The 16,023-nt window shown below is 40.1% G+C and overlaps 2 protein-coding genes across 2 annotated transcripts; one reads left to right on the forward strand and one right to left on the reverse strand.

The window, feature by feature from the left end:
- Nucleotides 1-1,567: 1,567 nt before the first annotated feature.
- Nucleotides 1,568-6,047, forward strand: LOC311101583 (transcription elongation factor 1 homolog). The gene is made up of 4 exons (XM_084142712.1): nt 1,568-1,626; nt 2,802-2,931; nt 3,047-3,117; nt 3,274-6,047. Exons 2-4 carry the CDS (start codon nt 2,816-2,818, stop codon nt 3,336-3,338), a joined length of 252 nt encoding a protein of 83 aa, XP_083998838.1. The 5' UTR covers nt 1,568-1,626; nt 2,802-2,815; the 3' UTR covers nt 3,339-6,047.
- On the reverse strand, nt 5,582-15,222 carry LOC311101504 (calponin-1-like). Its single transcript, XM_084142653.1, has 8 exons — nt 15,005-15,222; nt 8,115-8,236; nt 7,835-7,901; nt 7,056-7,193; nt 6,797-6,913; nt 6,464-6,610; nt 6,086-6,305; nt 5,582-5,669 (listed from the first exon to the last, which is right to left on the reverse strand). Exons 1-8 carry the CDS (start codon nt 15,062-15,064, stop codon nt 5,605-5,607), a joined length of 936 nt encoding a protein of 311 aa, XP_083998779.1. The 5' UTR covers nt 15,065-15,222; the 3' UTR covers nt 5,582-5,604.
- Between the last annotated feature and the right edge of the window lie 801 nt (nt 15,223-16,023).

The following is a 16,023-nucleotide window of genomic DNA, read 5'->3' on the forward strand; positions in this document are numbered from 1 at the left end:
TATGACAGCCAAATAAAATAAAATTAGGCCTACACGGACAATTATGTTTGAGCTTTTTGTCAATAATTATGTATTGTAGACTAAGACAGGAGGTTGGTTGCACCTTCATTGGGAAAGATGGGCTCATAGTAATGGCTGGAACAGAATAAATGGAATGGTAATCAAACACATTATTTCCATTTGTTTGATACCATATCGTTCACGCCATTCCAGCCATTATTATGAGCGGTCCTCCCCTCAGCAGCCTCGGGTGGTAGACTACATAATCAATGTATGTACACTACCAGTCAAAGGTTTGGACACACCTACTCATTCTTTATTTTTTACTAGTTTTTACATTGTAGAATAATAGTGAAGACATCAACTATGAAATAACACATATGGAATCATATAGTAACCAATAAAGTGTTAAACAAATCCAAATAGATTTTATATTTGAGATTCTTCAAATAGCCACCCTTTGCCTTGATGACAGCTTTGCACACTCTTGGCATTCTCTCAACCAGCTTCATGAGGTAGTCACCTGGAATGCATTTCAATTAACAGGTGTGCCTTCTTAAAAGTTAATTTGTGGAATTTCTTTCCTTCAAGTGCAGTCGCAAAAACCATCAAGCGCTATGATGAAACTGGCTCTCATGAGGACCGCCACAGGAATGGAAGACCCAGAGTTACCTCTGCTGCAGACGATAAGTTCGTTAGAGTTACCAGCCTCAGAAATTGCAGCCCAAATAAATGCTTCACAGAGTTGAAGGAACATACACATCTCAACATCAACTGTTCAGAGGAGACTGTGTGAATCAGGCATTGATGGTCGAATTGCTGCAAAGCAACCACTACTAAAGGACACCAATAAAAATAAGAGACTTGCTTGGGCCAAGAAACACGAGCAATGGACATTAGACCGGTGGAAATGTGTCCTTTGGTCTTGAGTCCAAATTTGAGATTTTTGGTTCCAACTGCCGTGTCTTTGTGAGAAGCGGTGTGGGTGAACGGATGATCTCCGCATGTGTATTTCCCACCGTAAAGCATGGAGGAGGAGGTGTTATGGTGTAGGGGTGCTTTGCTGGTGACACTGTCTGTGAATTATTTAGAATTCAAGGCATACTTAACCAGCATGGCTACCACAGCATTCTGCAGCAATACACCATCCCATCTGGTTTGGGCTTAGTGGGACTATCATTTGTTTTTATGGTTACTACATGATTCCATATGTGTTATTTCATAGTTTTGATATCTTCACTATACAATGTAGAAAATATTCAAAATAAAGAAAAACCCTTGAATGAGTAGCTGTGTCCAAACGTTTGACTGGTATGGGCCCCGTGTAGCTCAGTTGGTAGAGCATGGCGCTTGCAACGCCAGGGTCATGGGTTCGATTCCCACGGGGGGTCAGTATGGGGAGAAAAAAAAACTGGATAAGAGCGTCGACTAAAATGTAAATGGTACTGTATATGTAATTATTTTGGGATTGTATCAGCGGTTTATAAATTCTGAGAGGCGGGTTGACATATTTGACCAATGACAACCCTAAAAAACTCCTTACTCTTCCAATCAGATGAAAGAACTCAGAATAATTTCCGGATACAACTTCACATTGTTAGCGTCATTACTTGGGTCACTTATCTGGTAAGAAAATGCTTAATCCAGCGTGCTTTATTATATGGCTAACATGCAAACAACCAAATTATACATACAGCACGATTTTAAATTGTGTGTGATTCTCCTATTTTTTGATTGTGCATAGCTAGCATATTACAAAGCCAGCGTTAGGTAGCTAGCTAACACAAGCTAACTTTGATTTCCTCGCGCTCTACTAGCTAATACTATCTAACGTTAGCTGCCTCTTCAGAAATCATCCCAAAATAAACGGTTCATGCAATTAACAATATTGTTGGAAATGGACTTGTAGAATTTGCAGGACGTTTTGATAAAATTTAGTATTGTTGAGCTCATATATTATAACTGCAAGCTAAAAAAAAAGTCCATGCGATGGGGGGGAACTAGCTACTACATACTTGTGCAGTGTGAACATGGCTCCAACAAGAGAAGAGTAACGTTAATCATCGTCGACATCTGACTTTTTTTAATTATCGAAAATAAATTATAATTTGCATTTGTGGAAAATACGGTCCAAAAACGTGTTTGTTTACACAAGCGTCATGTATTAGTTCGCACATGCGTACTAGCAGATTGTCTATAGCGGCAGAATATTGCTGTGTTTATAACATCTGGTAAATTGGCAAATACTAGCATACACTGGGAAAAATAAATTTAAACGCACCCCCAACTCGTAATTACTAATGGGAAACTTGTCTATCATCCCTGTGCTCCAATTTGCTGGACTGCCCATATGATGAACTCTGTCTCTGACATCACCTACTAAGAAAAATACCTCGATAACAGCAATTTCAGCAATTAAATTCAAAAACAAAACATGATTTATACACGTTTTTTTTAACACTAATATGTCTATGAGATTGAAAGCTGTACTTTTTCGTTTATGGTTGACGCAGCTTGTTTGCCATTAACCAGCAATCGGCATTCTCAACGAGTTCAAAGCACATGAACGCACACATCTCGTTGTTCCCAGTTTACAAGTAGCATTTTCCGAGTTTACGAGATGTTAAAAACGCAGCATATGACTCTTTGCCCAAACTAATTTGATTATCAGCACCATACACTAGATATAATAATGTATGCTAGCTAACATGATTAACCTAATTATTTTGTATATAACATTTGACCGTCAACGGAGAACTTGTATTGTAAACTCAGAAAAATGTAGCTATTGTATTTTACAGATTATACATCAAGAATGGGACGCCGAAAATCAAAGAGGAAGCCACCTCCCAAAAAGAAACTGACGGGTAACTTGGACACCCAATTTACCTGTCCCTTTTGTAACCACGAGAAGTCCTGTGACGTCAAAATGTAAGATAACTTGGTTGTGTTGAACAGTATATTGTCTGGCTGTAAGATGTGATCACTGATTACATGTTGATACATATCACCCTATCCAAATGCACATTTTCTTTTATCTTTTCAGGGAACGCACTCGAAACACAGGAATAATATCATGCACCGTCTGCTTGGAAGAATTCCAGACTCCCATTACTTGTATCTTTTTGATTATTTGATCAGATCACTATATTCACTTATCTACACACCACATAGCTCACATAATGGGTTGTGCATTTGTTTTAAACATTTTCAAATGCTATCTCTTTACAACTCTCCCTCCCAAATGAACTTTTCCTTGACATTTGTCTCCAGATCTTTCAGAACCAGTGGATGTTTACAGTGATTGGATAGATGCCTGTGAAGCAGCCAATCAGTAGCAGTGGTCCCCATGACTCTAATCCCTGTCTGACCTCACCCCTCATTCCCTATGATGGGTCACATATCTCTGGCTGGGCCAGGGCTTTGTCAAGTAGTGAATGTGGAGAACAAAAGATCACGGATAACACATCTGTGAAATCTTCAGTGTCTACACACTAACGGATTTGATATGAAGAAAGATACACTCCCTGTCCTCCCTTTCTGTGACAGGGTGGGATGGGGGTAGGGCAATGAAATGTCCCAATGGTCCTGATCTTTGAGAATTCCACTAAGTTTCAACCCACCTCATCATTTGTTATGTTTTACAGGCAAGCCTGTTGGTAGATATCTTTAGACTTTCCCAAGCTGCCATGTCCCCCTTTAGTGGAGAAAGTAGATTTCATTTATAAAAATTAAAAAAAGGTGTGATCCTGTAGTTTTTTTTTGTTTATGTCATGATTTTTATTTCATTTTTTTTGTACGGGAATTACTTGATCAATAAACACAACAATGTAATTCACACCTAACTGCGTCTGTCAAATACCGCTGAAATTGTTAAAATATCTAGAACAAATATTAATGAAAAATAATCTATGGCCTGGTGGCAACAGTTTTTCACTCACAACCCAAATGAAATAATTGTAATTTTGATGTGTTTTATTGTATTGCAGCTAATTTCATTTTAAGTGAAAGCCAAATAAATACAAGATTTTCAGAAGACTGAACAATTGATAGTCTGAACAACATTGACACACATTTTAGACCTGAGGGTAATATTGCCAATTATATTTTGGCTAGGCACTGTTGGCTCTCATTCTAAACTAAAAATATTTTCTTCATGCACAATTGACTTTGTATATAGCTATAGGACATGTGACTATACAGAATAAGTTAGGTATTTTAATAAAAGACGCCTCTTGTGGTACATAAGACTTTTACCTTAAGTCTGTGGAATGTAGTCTTTCTGTTTTTTTCCAAATGTTAAAGGGATTTCAAAACACTAGATTCCCTCAGGAGGGACTCAATATTTTATGTAGCTTTATATCCAATACCTCCTATTTAAAAACATATCACAATACTGCCCAGTAACAGATATCAGGACCTATCATATTTAACTTAAAGGGATAGTTCACCCAAACTAAAAAATAACATTGGTGTCCTTCCTGTAAGCAGTCTATAGAGAAGGTATAACAGCAATCCATGCTTTGGACATGAGCATGCAAGGCAAAGAGATGGGAGTTCTGTGGCATGTTCCAGGTGCAACACAGGAAGTGTCTGATCTTGAACAAGCCCCTTTTAGCAAGCAAACAAGCCTGCTTTTACATTTACATTTACGTCATTTAGCAGACGCTCTTATCCAGAGCGACTTACAAGGGTTTTTCAAGTTTGCACAGTTTGTTTAAACCATTAGCGGCTGTGTTAGGCTACATTATCCCGAGCATAAATATGTTGCTGACTTATGTTATTAATTTGCGACTGCTGGTACAAGGTGATTACTTAATGAATCCACAGAATGACTGTCACATCTTGCAGTGCTCAAAATCACATTACATTCAAGATCTGCGGTGGGTACACCATATCATGTAGTAGTTAGTGATACAGGGTCTGCTGTATTGTGCTTTGACTAAGTGGACGTTAATTAGACCGTTATCTTGTGTATAACAGCGTGCAGATGTTATGGCTCTCGATGACCTGGCTTGTCTACCTTTCTTCTAGTCATTAGCAATTCTATCCATGTGCATATTCTAGCAAGGTGATGCAAACAGCGCAACAATATATTAAAGCTGTGTGCCGTGGAGACTTTTATAGGGGGATTATAATTTGTCTCATGCAAACTGGCCTACATGACATCTACATTTACATAGCTAGCACAATGGTTAAAATTGAATCTGCACTGTCTACCACTAATGAAGTATGTGAGACGGGTTGAATACTGCTGATAATACTATAAATATTCTAATCTATTGGCTTTTCAAGATGCCTTTGGGGGCTCACATTAATTAAAGTATCAGGTTTGCGAACCCTACTGATCTTCCAATGATTTAAAGAATACTAGAAAAAATGGCTGGTTGGCAGGCCTGTGAGCTAGAGCAGGGATGTCAGAGCAGCGCAGAGGTGCAAACACAGGCAAAGTCATAAGGAATAAATCTGCTCAAAGCTACTAATCCATGTCCCTGTGTCCTGGAAGACTCAGTCTGATTCTGTGGGCCTGTGTCATCCAGAGGGATTGAATCCCAGAGCGGTCTCTGGTTCCTCAGGGGTTAGAGGTTAACAGCAACACGTCGGTCATTTCTTCTTTCCATTCAAGGAACTTTTTCCTGTATTCTCAATGTTTAAGCTGGATGGGGGATCTACAACAGAAAATCTCAAATTTAATAAACTATAAAAGATCTATAAATAAAAAATGACAACCTTAAGATTGATTAAGGAAAAAGTTTGTTGATATTATTAGTATTTCATAGTACTTATTTTCACCATATTTGAATAGAAAAATCTCCATTGCAAAGTTGGTTACTGCTCAAGGGGGAGAGGGGTGTGGCCCACTACATTAAAGTGATTTAAAATAACAAGGTCAAAGCCATTGAACCAGGCATGAATCCCCTCAAAGGATAAAAATGATTTCAATGGTTGATCACAAAAAAAACAGCGAGGGATGAGGATAATGAAAACAGTAAATAACAGTTTGGGTGGTCTTGCTGGTGGAGAGGGGTTCTTGAGAGGAGGGGACTGGGGTTATCCTGTTCTATTTAGTCGTAGTACATAGTACCGTCAAACTCAGCCCTCTCCCCGTTGTTGACGAATTCATCGGGGTTGGAGCAGTACTTGTTGTCGTAGACCTGCCGAGGGAGGCCGTATGTGGTCATGCCCTGTTGGGACGCCATCTTGTTGGTGCCCATCTGCAGTGAAACAGTGGAGGTGTCGCAGTCCTCCAAGCCCAGACTCTTGTCATAGATGTGTCTCCTGGTGCCAGGGGCCGTCATGCCAGACTGAGAGAGGAAGAAAAGCAGGGAGGATTAGATATAGGCTACAAAGTGTAATATTTTATATAATATTAATTTCTTTCATGATAGGCAGAGAGAGGGAAAACTCCCAAGATGTGCAGGATGTTAGTCCATTCTATTTGTGAAATCAAATGGCGCCCCACCTGATTGGCACCCTTATTGGTGCCCATCTGGAGGCTGATGGTAGACTGGTCCAGAGGGTTCTCCATTCCCCCCCTTGGGTCGTACAGGTGACGCCGCGTGCCATAAGATGTCATGCCCTTCTGGCTAGCAAGTTTGTTGGTACCCATCTGGACAGACAGCCAAAGGTAGTGCATTGGTTATGCCTGAACTATAATACCATTAAACCAATCCTATCGGCCAAACTCAAAACAAATGAATGTATGTTTTAACATGCTACTACTACATATATTCCACCTGTAATAACAGTGATATCTTAGTGTATAAGGTGTATATGTTACAAAGACTGCTCTGACCTGCAGGCCGATGACATTGCGCCCTTCCTTCAGCATGTCTGGGGCGAAACGGCGCTGGTGTGCTGTTGCATACTTCACTCCCATATCATACTTGGAGTGGAAACCTTTGGACTGGGCCTGGGGAAAGAGGGGAAGGTTAGAAAAACGGATTATGGATCCTCACGTGAAGTAGAAGTAAGTTTCTTACAAGCCACTGACAATACTTTCTGAATACAGTACTGTACAATGTACTGAGATTACTCTATGGGTTTCCACTCACAATTCCAGCCAGGGTGATGAGCGTGCTCTGGACCTGGGTGTAGTTGGTATTCTCAAACAGGTCGTTGGCCTCAAACAGATCGTATGGCTTCATCCCATAATCTGTGATGGCTCGGACAAAATTGCCAATGTTTTCCAGCTGGGCAATGAAAATGAAGAAAATAGAATTAGCCATGAGCAAATGATCCACTGAGGTAAAAGCAAGAGTACACACAAAGAGGACACCAGTTACTGTGTTATTTGGATATTGTCATGTTTCTTTAAACAGTCATTGTATTTGAGACTCAGGACTTCAGAATTATCAGCTGTCTGGGGTTTTCTTCAAAGCATTACCAACTCACCAGTTGGATAATCTTTTTCTCTTTTATTCCTGACAAAGGGACCAAAACATGTGAGAGCATTTATTCTTAGTAACATTGTATGTCATGGATGATTCTTTGGAAGTGCCTCAACAAACCCTTAAAAGTGCTGTTTTCTTTTTGAGTGTCATACAAAGAGAGTTGAAGACGCACGCTGAGATGAGCCTCATTTAACAATGCAGCTGCAGCTTGGAATGTAAATAAATAAACACTACGCCAAGCAAAAGACTACCGATCTGGCTATATATTTTAGCGAGATCAGTGGCTGAAAGGTATGGAGTGGAAAAATCTACGGACTCTTGGCATGCTTATGCTGCTCAATACCTAGTATCTATGATAACTATAGCCTACTGCACATCATGATGGGCATGATGTTATATAATAATACAAAAAACATTCCTCTGTCTCAGAACAAGCTTACCTGATGCCAGTTTTGAGGGGAAGTGTTAATCTTTCTTACAGATCCTGGCTGAAGTGTGTTGATAAGACTACACACAAGGAAAGAGAAAGCACAGAACAACAGTCAAAATACTGTTCTAACTTTGAGTGGCCCAGTAATCATTAACAGTGGGGAAATGAATGAGGCTGAATGATATTGGAAGCCAATGAAAATAATATGGTCATATGACACACAATATGCTCTGCCATTCTGCATGACATTCTGTACGGCCACAGTACTGAGGAGAGTATCGCTCACTCACTCGCACAAGATGACCCCATCCTTCAGGTTCTCCATGAAAGGATCAGCGATCTTCTTGCCTGTTACGTCCTGGATCCACAGCCTCAGCTCCTCCTCCTTCTGGGGGTCATACTTCTGGGCCAACTGAGGAGGCAGAGGTCAAAGGTTATACAGTGCATTCGGAAAGTATTCGGACCCCTCACTTTTTCCACATTTTGTTACGTTTCAGCCTTATTCTAAAATTGATTAAATAATTTTTTCCCCTCATTAATCTACACACAATAACCCATAATGACAAAGCGAAAACAACGCAGTGAAGGGGTCTGAATACTTTCCGAATGCTCTGTAAATGTGTTGGATTTGACTGCATCCTAACATCTGCAGACACTCTGGTTACTGTCTTGTAACTGTCAGTTCTGCGTGATGAATGATCTTGTGACGTGCTCAGCTACCTGAAAAATACTAATTATCTTACAACAAACTGTAACTGTAGTAAAAGAGTCACAGAACTATGATAATCATTAGAGCTGTTATCCCTCCTTCTCCCGTTTCTTTTCTCATCTTGTAACAGAGGGATGACATTCTACCTGTTGTAATAAAACCTAACGATGAAGAGTAGAGTAAAAAAACAACAGGAAGAAACTGAAAAATGGCCATGGGACATTCCTTTTTCCTGCATGGAGAAACACTGATTCTCCACTTCCTTGTATTTCCTTTTTGGCACAAACGCATCCCCCTAATACCAGAGATTCTATGGTGGGTCTGTAGCCCCCCTCTCGCTCTGCACTCTCTTCTTTTCAGAATGTTCTACTCACTCACAGTCTGGGAGAGTGCTTGTGAGACCAGGAGCCAACACAATCAGGTATTTCAAAGCAGCAGTCCCATCACACCAAACTTGGGAGAAACAGCTCTCCCTATTACCCCTCTCTGTGCTCCCTCTCTCACCTCTGGGTTTACAGTGAGGCGATCTACTCAGGCAAACCACATCTGATAATGAGATGCCAAGGCCTGCAGACAGCCAAGGTATTTTGGTCGGAGTTTGATTTAACTTTTGTTATTTTTCATTGTGGAGGTCAGGAATGTAATCAGAACTGGTTCCTTTATTTTAAAACGTATAAGTCTTTGATGCCAAAATTGGCACCAATCCATTGATTCTATCATTATGTTTCATGTATGAACTCAGTGGAGAGAATATACATTAAATCAGTGTAGGCCATGGCATAAGGAATAAAATGGTGTAAGTTGATCGTAAATAAAATATGAATAAGTGTATGGTAGATACAAATGGGTGAAAGTAAGCCGGAACGGTCCGGTATGGAGTACCTGCAAAATAATTAGTGGGTGTACGCCATACCGGTAAAACATGAGCCTATCACAATAATTAAAACATAGATTTCAAGAAAACTGTAGGCTATCACACTATTTATCATACCGCATGTCATTCGCATGAAAAAATGAGCGAATAGACTTGAAAACTTGTGTACTACGCTCCAAAATGCAGTGTGGTTCAACAATAACACAGACATTTTGTCAAGGCAGATATAAGTGGGCAAGACACGCGCGGAGAGCAGTGTACGCATCAATTCAGGTTCCAAGACCTGTGTAGGCCTAATGAATGATGATCACCAAATGTCATTCATAACACTTTTTGGTGTTTTGTAAGTGATGCCTCTTTGCATTTATCAAAAGGCACTGCTGTATGGATGCCGTAATTATTTTAGAGTGGAGTAGCCTAATAGTTGGAATAGTACCTGAAGTCTGGACACTGACTGTAGGTCTCACATATACAGTAGCCTATTATAATATTAACTCCTGCAGAATTGTGTTCCTCGCAGTAAAATTATAGACCAAATGTTAATTTAGTCTCGGGAACAGGAGTGGAGAAATATGATTTATTTATTTCAGCATCTTGATAGAATGCGATTGAGCGCTTTTAGGGACCTGTTGTGTAGCCTTAACGTGCAATTTCTTTCAGCTACATAAAAGCTGACAATATTTAATTTTCAACCACATAAAATATGCATCCAAGACTAACTGAAATACTATCAGAAACATGTTGGATCGTTTTCACAGCTTTTCATTTCCTTTAAACCGGTCAAACTGATGTCATTTGGAAACCTTCCTGGTCCCTAAATGTGCTCGCTCCGTGAGAGAAGCAGAAATGAAAGAGAAACTTTACCTATGTCAACTATACTGAACAAAAATATAAACGCAACATGCAACAATTTCAATGATTTTACTGAGTTACAGTTTATAGAAGGAAATCAGTCAATTGAAATAAATTAATTACGCCTAGATAGTTTGTGTGTATGTATTGATATGTGTGCCTTTACATTGTTTTAATGTAGTTCTGTCCTTGAGCTGTTCTTGTCTATTAATGTTCTGTATTATGTAATGTTTCATGTTTTGTGTGGACCCCAGGAAGAGTAGCTGCTGCTTTTGCAATAGCTAACGGGATCCTAATAAAATACCAAAATACCCTAATCTATGGATTTCACATTACTAGGCAGGGACGCAACCATGGGTGGGCCTGGGAGGGCATAGGCCCACTGGGGAGCCAGGCCCAGCCAGTCAGAATGAGTTTTTCCACACAAAAGGGCTTTATTACAGACAGAAATTCTCCTCAGTATCCCCCTCCCTCCCTCCAAGCCGGATGTGGAGGTCTTGGGCTGGCGTGGTTACACGTGGTCTGCGGTTGTGAGGCCAGTTGGACGTACTGCCAAATTCTCTAAAATGACGTTGTAGGCGGCTTATGGTCGAGAAATTAACATTCAATTATCTGGCAACAGCTCTGTTGGCCATTCCTGCAGTCAGCATGCCAATTGCACGCTCCCTCAAAACTAGAGACATCTGTGACATTGTGTTGTGTGACACAACTGCACATTTTAGAGTGCCCTTTTATTGTCCCCAGCACAAGGTGCACCTGTGTAATGATCATGCTGTTTAATCAGCTTCTTGATATGCCACACCTGTCATGTGGATGGATTATCTTGGCAAAGGAGAAATGCTCACTAACAGGGATGATATATGCTTTTTGTGCGTATGGAAAATTTCTGGGATCTTTTATTTCAGCTCATGGAAAATGGGACCAACACTTTACATGTTGCGTTTATATTTTTGTTCAGTATAGATTGTTGATGATGCATTGATCATTCTATTGATTTATGACATTATTAGCAAGGCTTTATTTAGTATTCTAGATGAGCATCAAGTAATGACAGAAGAGAAGCTGCAAGGATCTAATTATGGACAAGTTGACTAACAAATGTTGGAAATTATAAGCAGAAAAATATCTAAATGAGGCTTTAAAACTATTCCCACCCCCTGTTGTTCAGACGTCCCTGAGTAACTTGCGCAGGTAGTCTACATTAGCCTTTTCAAGTAATTGATTGACAATCAGATGAAAACACGACAGGTCGTGTGTATGCCACATTAAAAGGTAGAAGGAAAAATACATTAAAAAAGTTAAAGGACAAATCTTTACTATTAGGCACGTAGAGATCCTATTAAATTAATAGGAATTCTATATGTAATTCTATAATTAGACCCATATAGAGGTCCCTGTACCGGGAATAAATTAAATATACTTTCACCCCTGGATAAAAACAATCATGTGGAAGGTTGACATTCCAGTGAATCCACAAGGCCTTGTTCTGTCTGCCTCAACAGTGTTTTGTCATTCCCCACTGGAGTGTAAATTGTTTACAGAGAGACACTTGCTCAGGTTGTAAGACAGAGCTCAGGGACACCTTAAAAGGAGGTTTAGGTTGCTGACGTACGTGTCTGTCAGTCTCTGGAGCATATCCACTGTCATCTGATGTCATGCCACTGGCACTTACCATCCACAATCTGGCATCAGCATTATGACCTTCCATGGCCTCACAACCACCATATATATATATACAGTGGGGAAAAAATGTATTTAGTCAGCCACCAATTGTGCAAGTTCTCCCACTTAAAAAGATGAGAGAGGCCTGTAATTTTCATCATAGGTACACGTCAACTATGACAGACAAATTGAGACATTTTTTTCCAGAAAATCACATTGTAGGATTTTTAATGAATTTATTTGCAAATTATGGTGGAAAATAAGTATTTGGTCACCAACAAACAAGCAAGATTTCTGGCTCTCACAGACCTGTAACTTCTTCTTTAAGAGGCTCCTCTTTCCTCCACTCGTTACCTGTATTAATGGCACCTGTTTGAACTTGTTATCAGTATAAAAGACACCTGTCCACAACCTCAAACAGTCACACTCCAAACTCCACTATGGCCAAGACCAAAGAGCTGTCAAAGGACACCAGAAACAAAATTGTAGACCTGCACCAGGCTGGGAAGACTGAATCTGCAATAGGTAAGCAGCTTGATTTGAAGAAATCAACTGTGGGAGCAATTATTAGGAAATGGAAGACATACAAGACCACTGATAATCTCCCTCGATCTGGGGCTCCACGCAAGATCTCACCCCGTGGGGTCAAAATGATCACAAGAACGGTGAGCAAAAATCCCAGAACCACACGGGGGGACCTAGTGAATGACCTGCAGAGAGCTGGGACCAAAGTAACAAAGCCTACCATCAGTAACACACTACGCCGCCAGGGACTCAAATCCTGCAGTGCCAGACGTGTCCCCCTGTTTAAGCCAGTACATGTCCAGGCCCGTCTGAAGTTTGCTAGAGTGCATTTGGATGATCCAGAAGAGGATTGGGAGAATGTCATATGGTCAGATGAAACCAAAATAGAACTTTTTGGTAAAAACTCAACTTGTCGTGTTTGGAGGACAAAGAATGCTGAGTTGCATCCAAAGAACACCATACCTACTGTGAAGCATGGGGGTGGAAACATCATGCTTTGGGGCTGTTTTTCTGCAAAGGGACCAGGACGACTGATCCGTGTAAAGCAGGGTTCTTCAATTCCGGTCCTGGAGGGCCGAGACACCTCTGTTTTTCATCCTCTCCTTCTAATCAGGGGCTAATTCAGACCTGGGACACCAGGTGAGTGCAATTAACTACCAGGTAGAAATAAAAAACAGAAGTGTTTCGGCCCTCCAGGACCGGAATTGAAGAACCCTGGTGTAAAGGAAAGAATGAATGGGGCCATGTATTGTGAGATTTTGAGTGAAAACCTCCTTCCATCAGCAAGGGCATTGAAGATGAAACGTGGCTGGGTCTTTCAGCATGACAATGATCCCAAACACACCGCCCGGGCAACGAAGGAGTGGCTTCGTAAGAAGCATTTCAAGGTCCTGGAGTGGCCTAGCCAGTCTCCAGATCTCAACCCCATAGAAAATCTTTGGAGGGAGTTGAAAGTCCGTGTTGCCCAGCGACAGCCCCAAAACATCACTGCTCTAGAGGAGATCTGCATGGAGGAATGGGCCAAAATACCAGCAACAGTGTGTGAAAACCTTGTGAAGACTTACAGAAAACGTTTGACCTGTGTCATTGCCAACAAAGGGTATATAACAAAGTATTGAGAAACTTTTGTTATTGACCAAATACTTATTTTCCACCATAATTTGCAAATAAATTCATTAAAAATCCTACAATGTGATTTTCTGGATTTTTTTTTCTCATTTTGTCTGTCATAGTTGACGTGTACCTATGATGAAAATTACAGGCCTCTCTCATCTTTTTAAGTGAGAGAACTTGCACAGTTGGTGGCTGACTAAATACTTTTTCCCCCCACTGTATAACAAAGTATTGAGAAACTTTTGTTATTGACCAAATACTTATTTTCCACCATAATTTGCAAATAAATTCATTAAAAATCCTACAATGTGATTTTCTGAAAAAAAAATCTCATTTTGTCTGTTATAGTTGACGTGTACCTATGATGAAAATTGTGTTGGGCTCTTCCAACACAATAAGGTTGATGGCACATTCAGTTGTCATTGACAGACATGGAGTTTAGAGTTCTGGAATATCCTGTGATAGTTCTTTGATCCCATTGGCAGAGTCATGCTGTGTCCAAGCTGAACATGGGTTGTCAGCAGTTATGACACATGCACACATATTGTGCATCGCTGTCATCGCACTGTCACTGGAAATACAATCTCTCCCAAACATCAGTGGGTGTTGACAGCACAGTCGCCCACATGGTAGTCCATAGACTACCATGGTTGGTGTTGATGGCTAATTTAGTCCTCACCTAGACTTTAAAGGGGAAATCTGCAGTTCAAACAATAACAAAGTGGTCCAACCCGCCACTGATTTGGTAAATATCTTAGGGATGGGTCTGTAGAAATGTAACCACTGACGGGCTCTGATGATGGGGTAAGAAAATTGAAAGCTCATGAAGGATTTATAAGTCATATTCTTCAAGAATCAATGGGTATCATGAATTTAAAAGTCAAAAAATGAATGTAGTGATCATACACTGCCCCTTTAAAAAATATATACATACTGGTAGCCTTCTAGAGACACCTTGAAACCAGGCCTTGTGGGCTCATCTGGGAGTAATTATGTAATTGTGCTCTGTGACAGACAGGTGAGGTGATCTCACCTGTAATCTAAACGACCCAGTTCAAAGTTATCAATCAGAGAAAAAACATATTAAACGATGAAGTAAACTGTCAGAATGGTAGGCAACCATTTATCAGTATAGGCCTAGGCTATCCATGATCACCTTTGACAGTCCAATTAGACAGTCCAAAAAGCCTACTCGACAAAATCTCCTAAAAGAAAGCCAAAATATAACATTGGCCCTCGATATTGGTTCCCCTACAACTAATAAAGCAGAGAGGATGCACGTGCTGACAACAAGATATGCGAGCGTGAAGTGCGCATCTTCCTGAACGCGAGTATTCTCTTGGCCCACTGATGTCAATGACGTAAAGACCCCATTATTTTAATTTCAATTAAAAGGAAAGCATTTAAAAGGAAAGCTAAGGCTACATGACATGCGAGATACATACCTTACTTTTGACCTCGGCAGAAAGTCCGAAGGATGGTCCACTTTTGAAATTCTTTGACATAGTTATCTTTGATTATTCACAGAGGAGATTTTAAAATAGTGAAATACACCCCTCTATCCTGGCACGAGAAAACTCACAGCAAAGTCCTCTTTCTCCCTGGACACTGACAGACCCGCGGATGTTGCAGGAGTATTCAGATTCTGTACCGTTCTGCTCGATCTGGTGAGGCTGTGGACCACTTTACAACACTTTTCTCAATCTTTTTTAAACTCTTCCCATCTGTGGATTTCTGGAGTGCAGCGCGATTGGCTAGGGCCACCATCCAATCCCGACGTTGCCTCTTCCTCTGGGTGATGTCACCAGAATGGCATTAGACTCGCTCAGTGTCACTTTTTCCACCTTAAGGGGAATTGGATGGAGGATCCTTTTCAATTTCCTAATTTTATTGCATCCAATTTCACTTTCATTACTAAATGAAATAAATATCAAGCACATCACAAATTCATAGACCTATAGCTATTTTTAAATCGTTGAGGGTATACATCACAACCCCAGGCCAAGGCAGACCTTTAGAGAGGTTTGAATTACACATTTAACTTTATATTTATACAAAGTATTATAAAGTAATATTTATACATGCTGCAAGGTGTTTCATTACTGTAGATGTATAGGTCCCTTTTTATATCCTGTATGACATAATTATTTGTCAGGCCTGAAAGTATTGACCCATCCATCATAAACCTGAAGAACCTTGGTTTATATTGTTGGGCAAAGAGGTTCAAGACCAGTGTAACCCTAATTATGGTCGTGGTCAAGGATGGTTAAGAAAGCAGATATTAAAAAGGTAGGCTAAATGGATACTTTCTCACTTGAGCATCTTTGATTGATCACTTCCTTATGTAAAATGTCAGTATGAATAGCAATATGATTAATCCTGATAATAATACATTAAATGTATTCCAAATGTATTTACGTAGTGATTCACATTTGATATGTATTCTTCCTTTACTATTTTCAAC

Source organism: Coregonus lavaretus (assembly GCF_964263955.1).
Source record: "Coregonus lavaretus genome assembly, chromosome: 2".
Lineage (NCBI taxonomy): Eukaryota > Metazoa > Chordata > Actinopteri > Salmoniformes > Salmonidae > Coregonus > Coregonus lavaretus.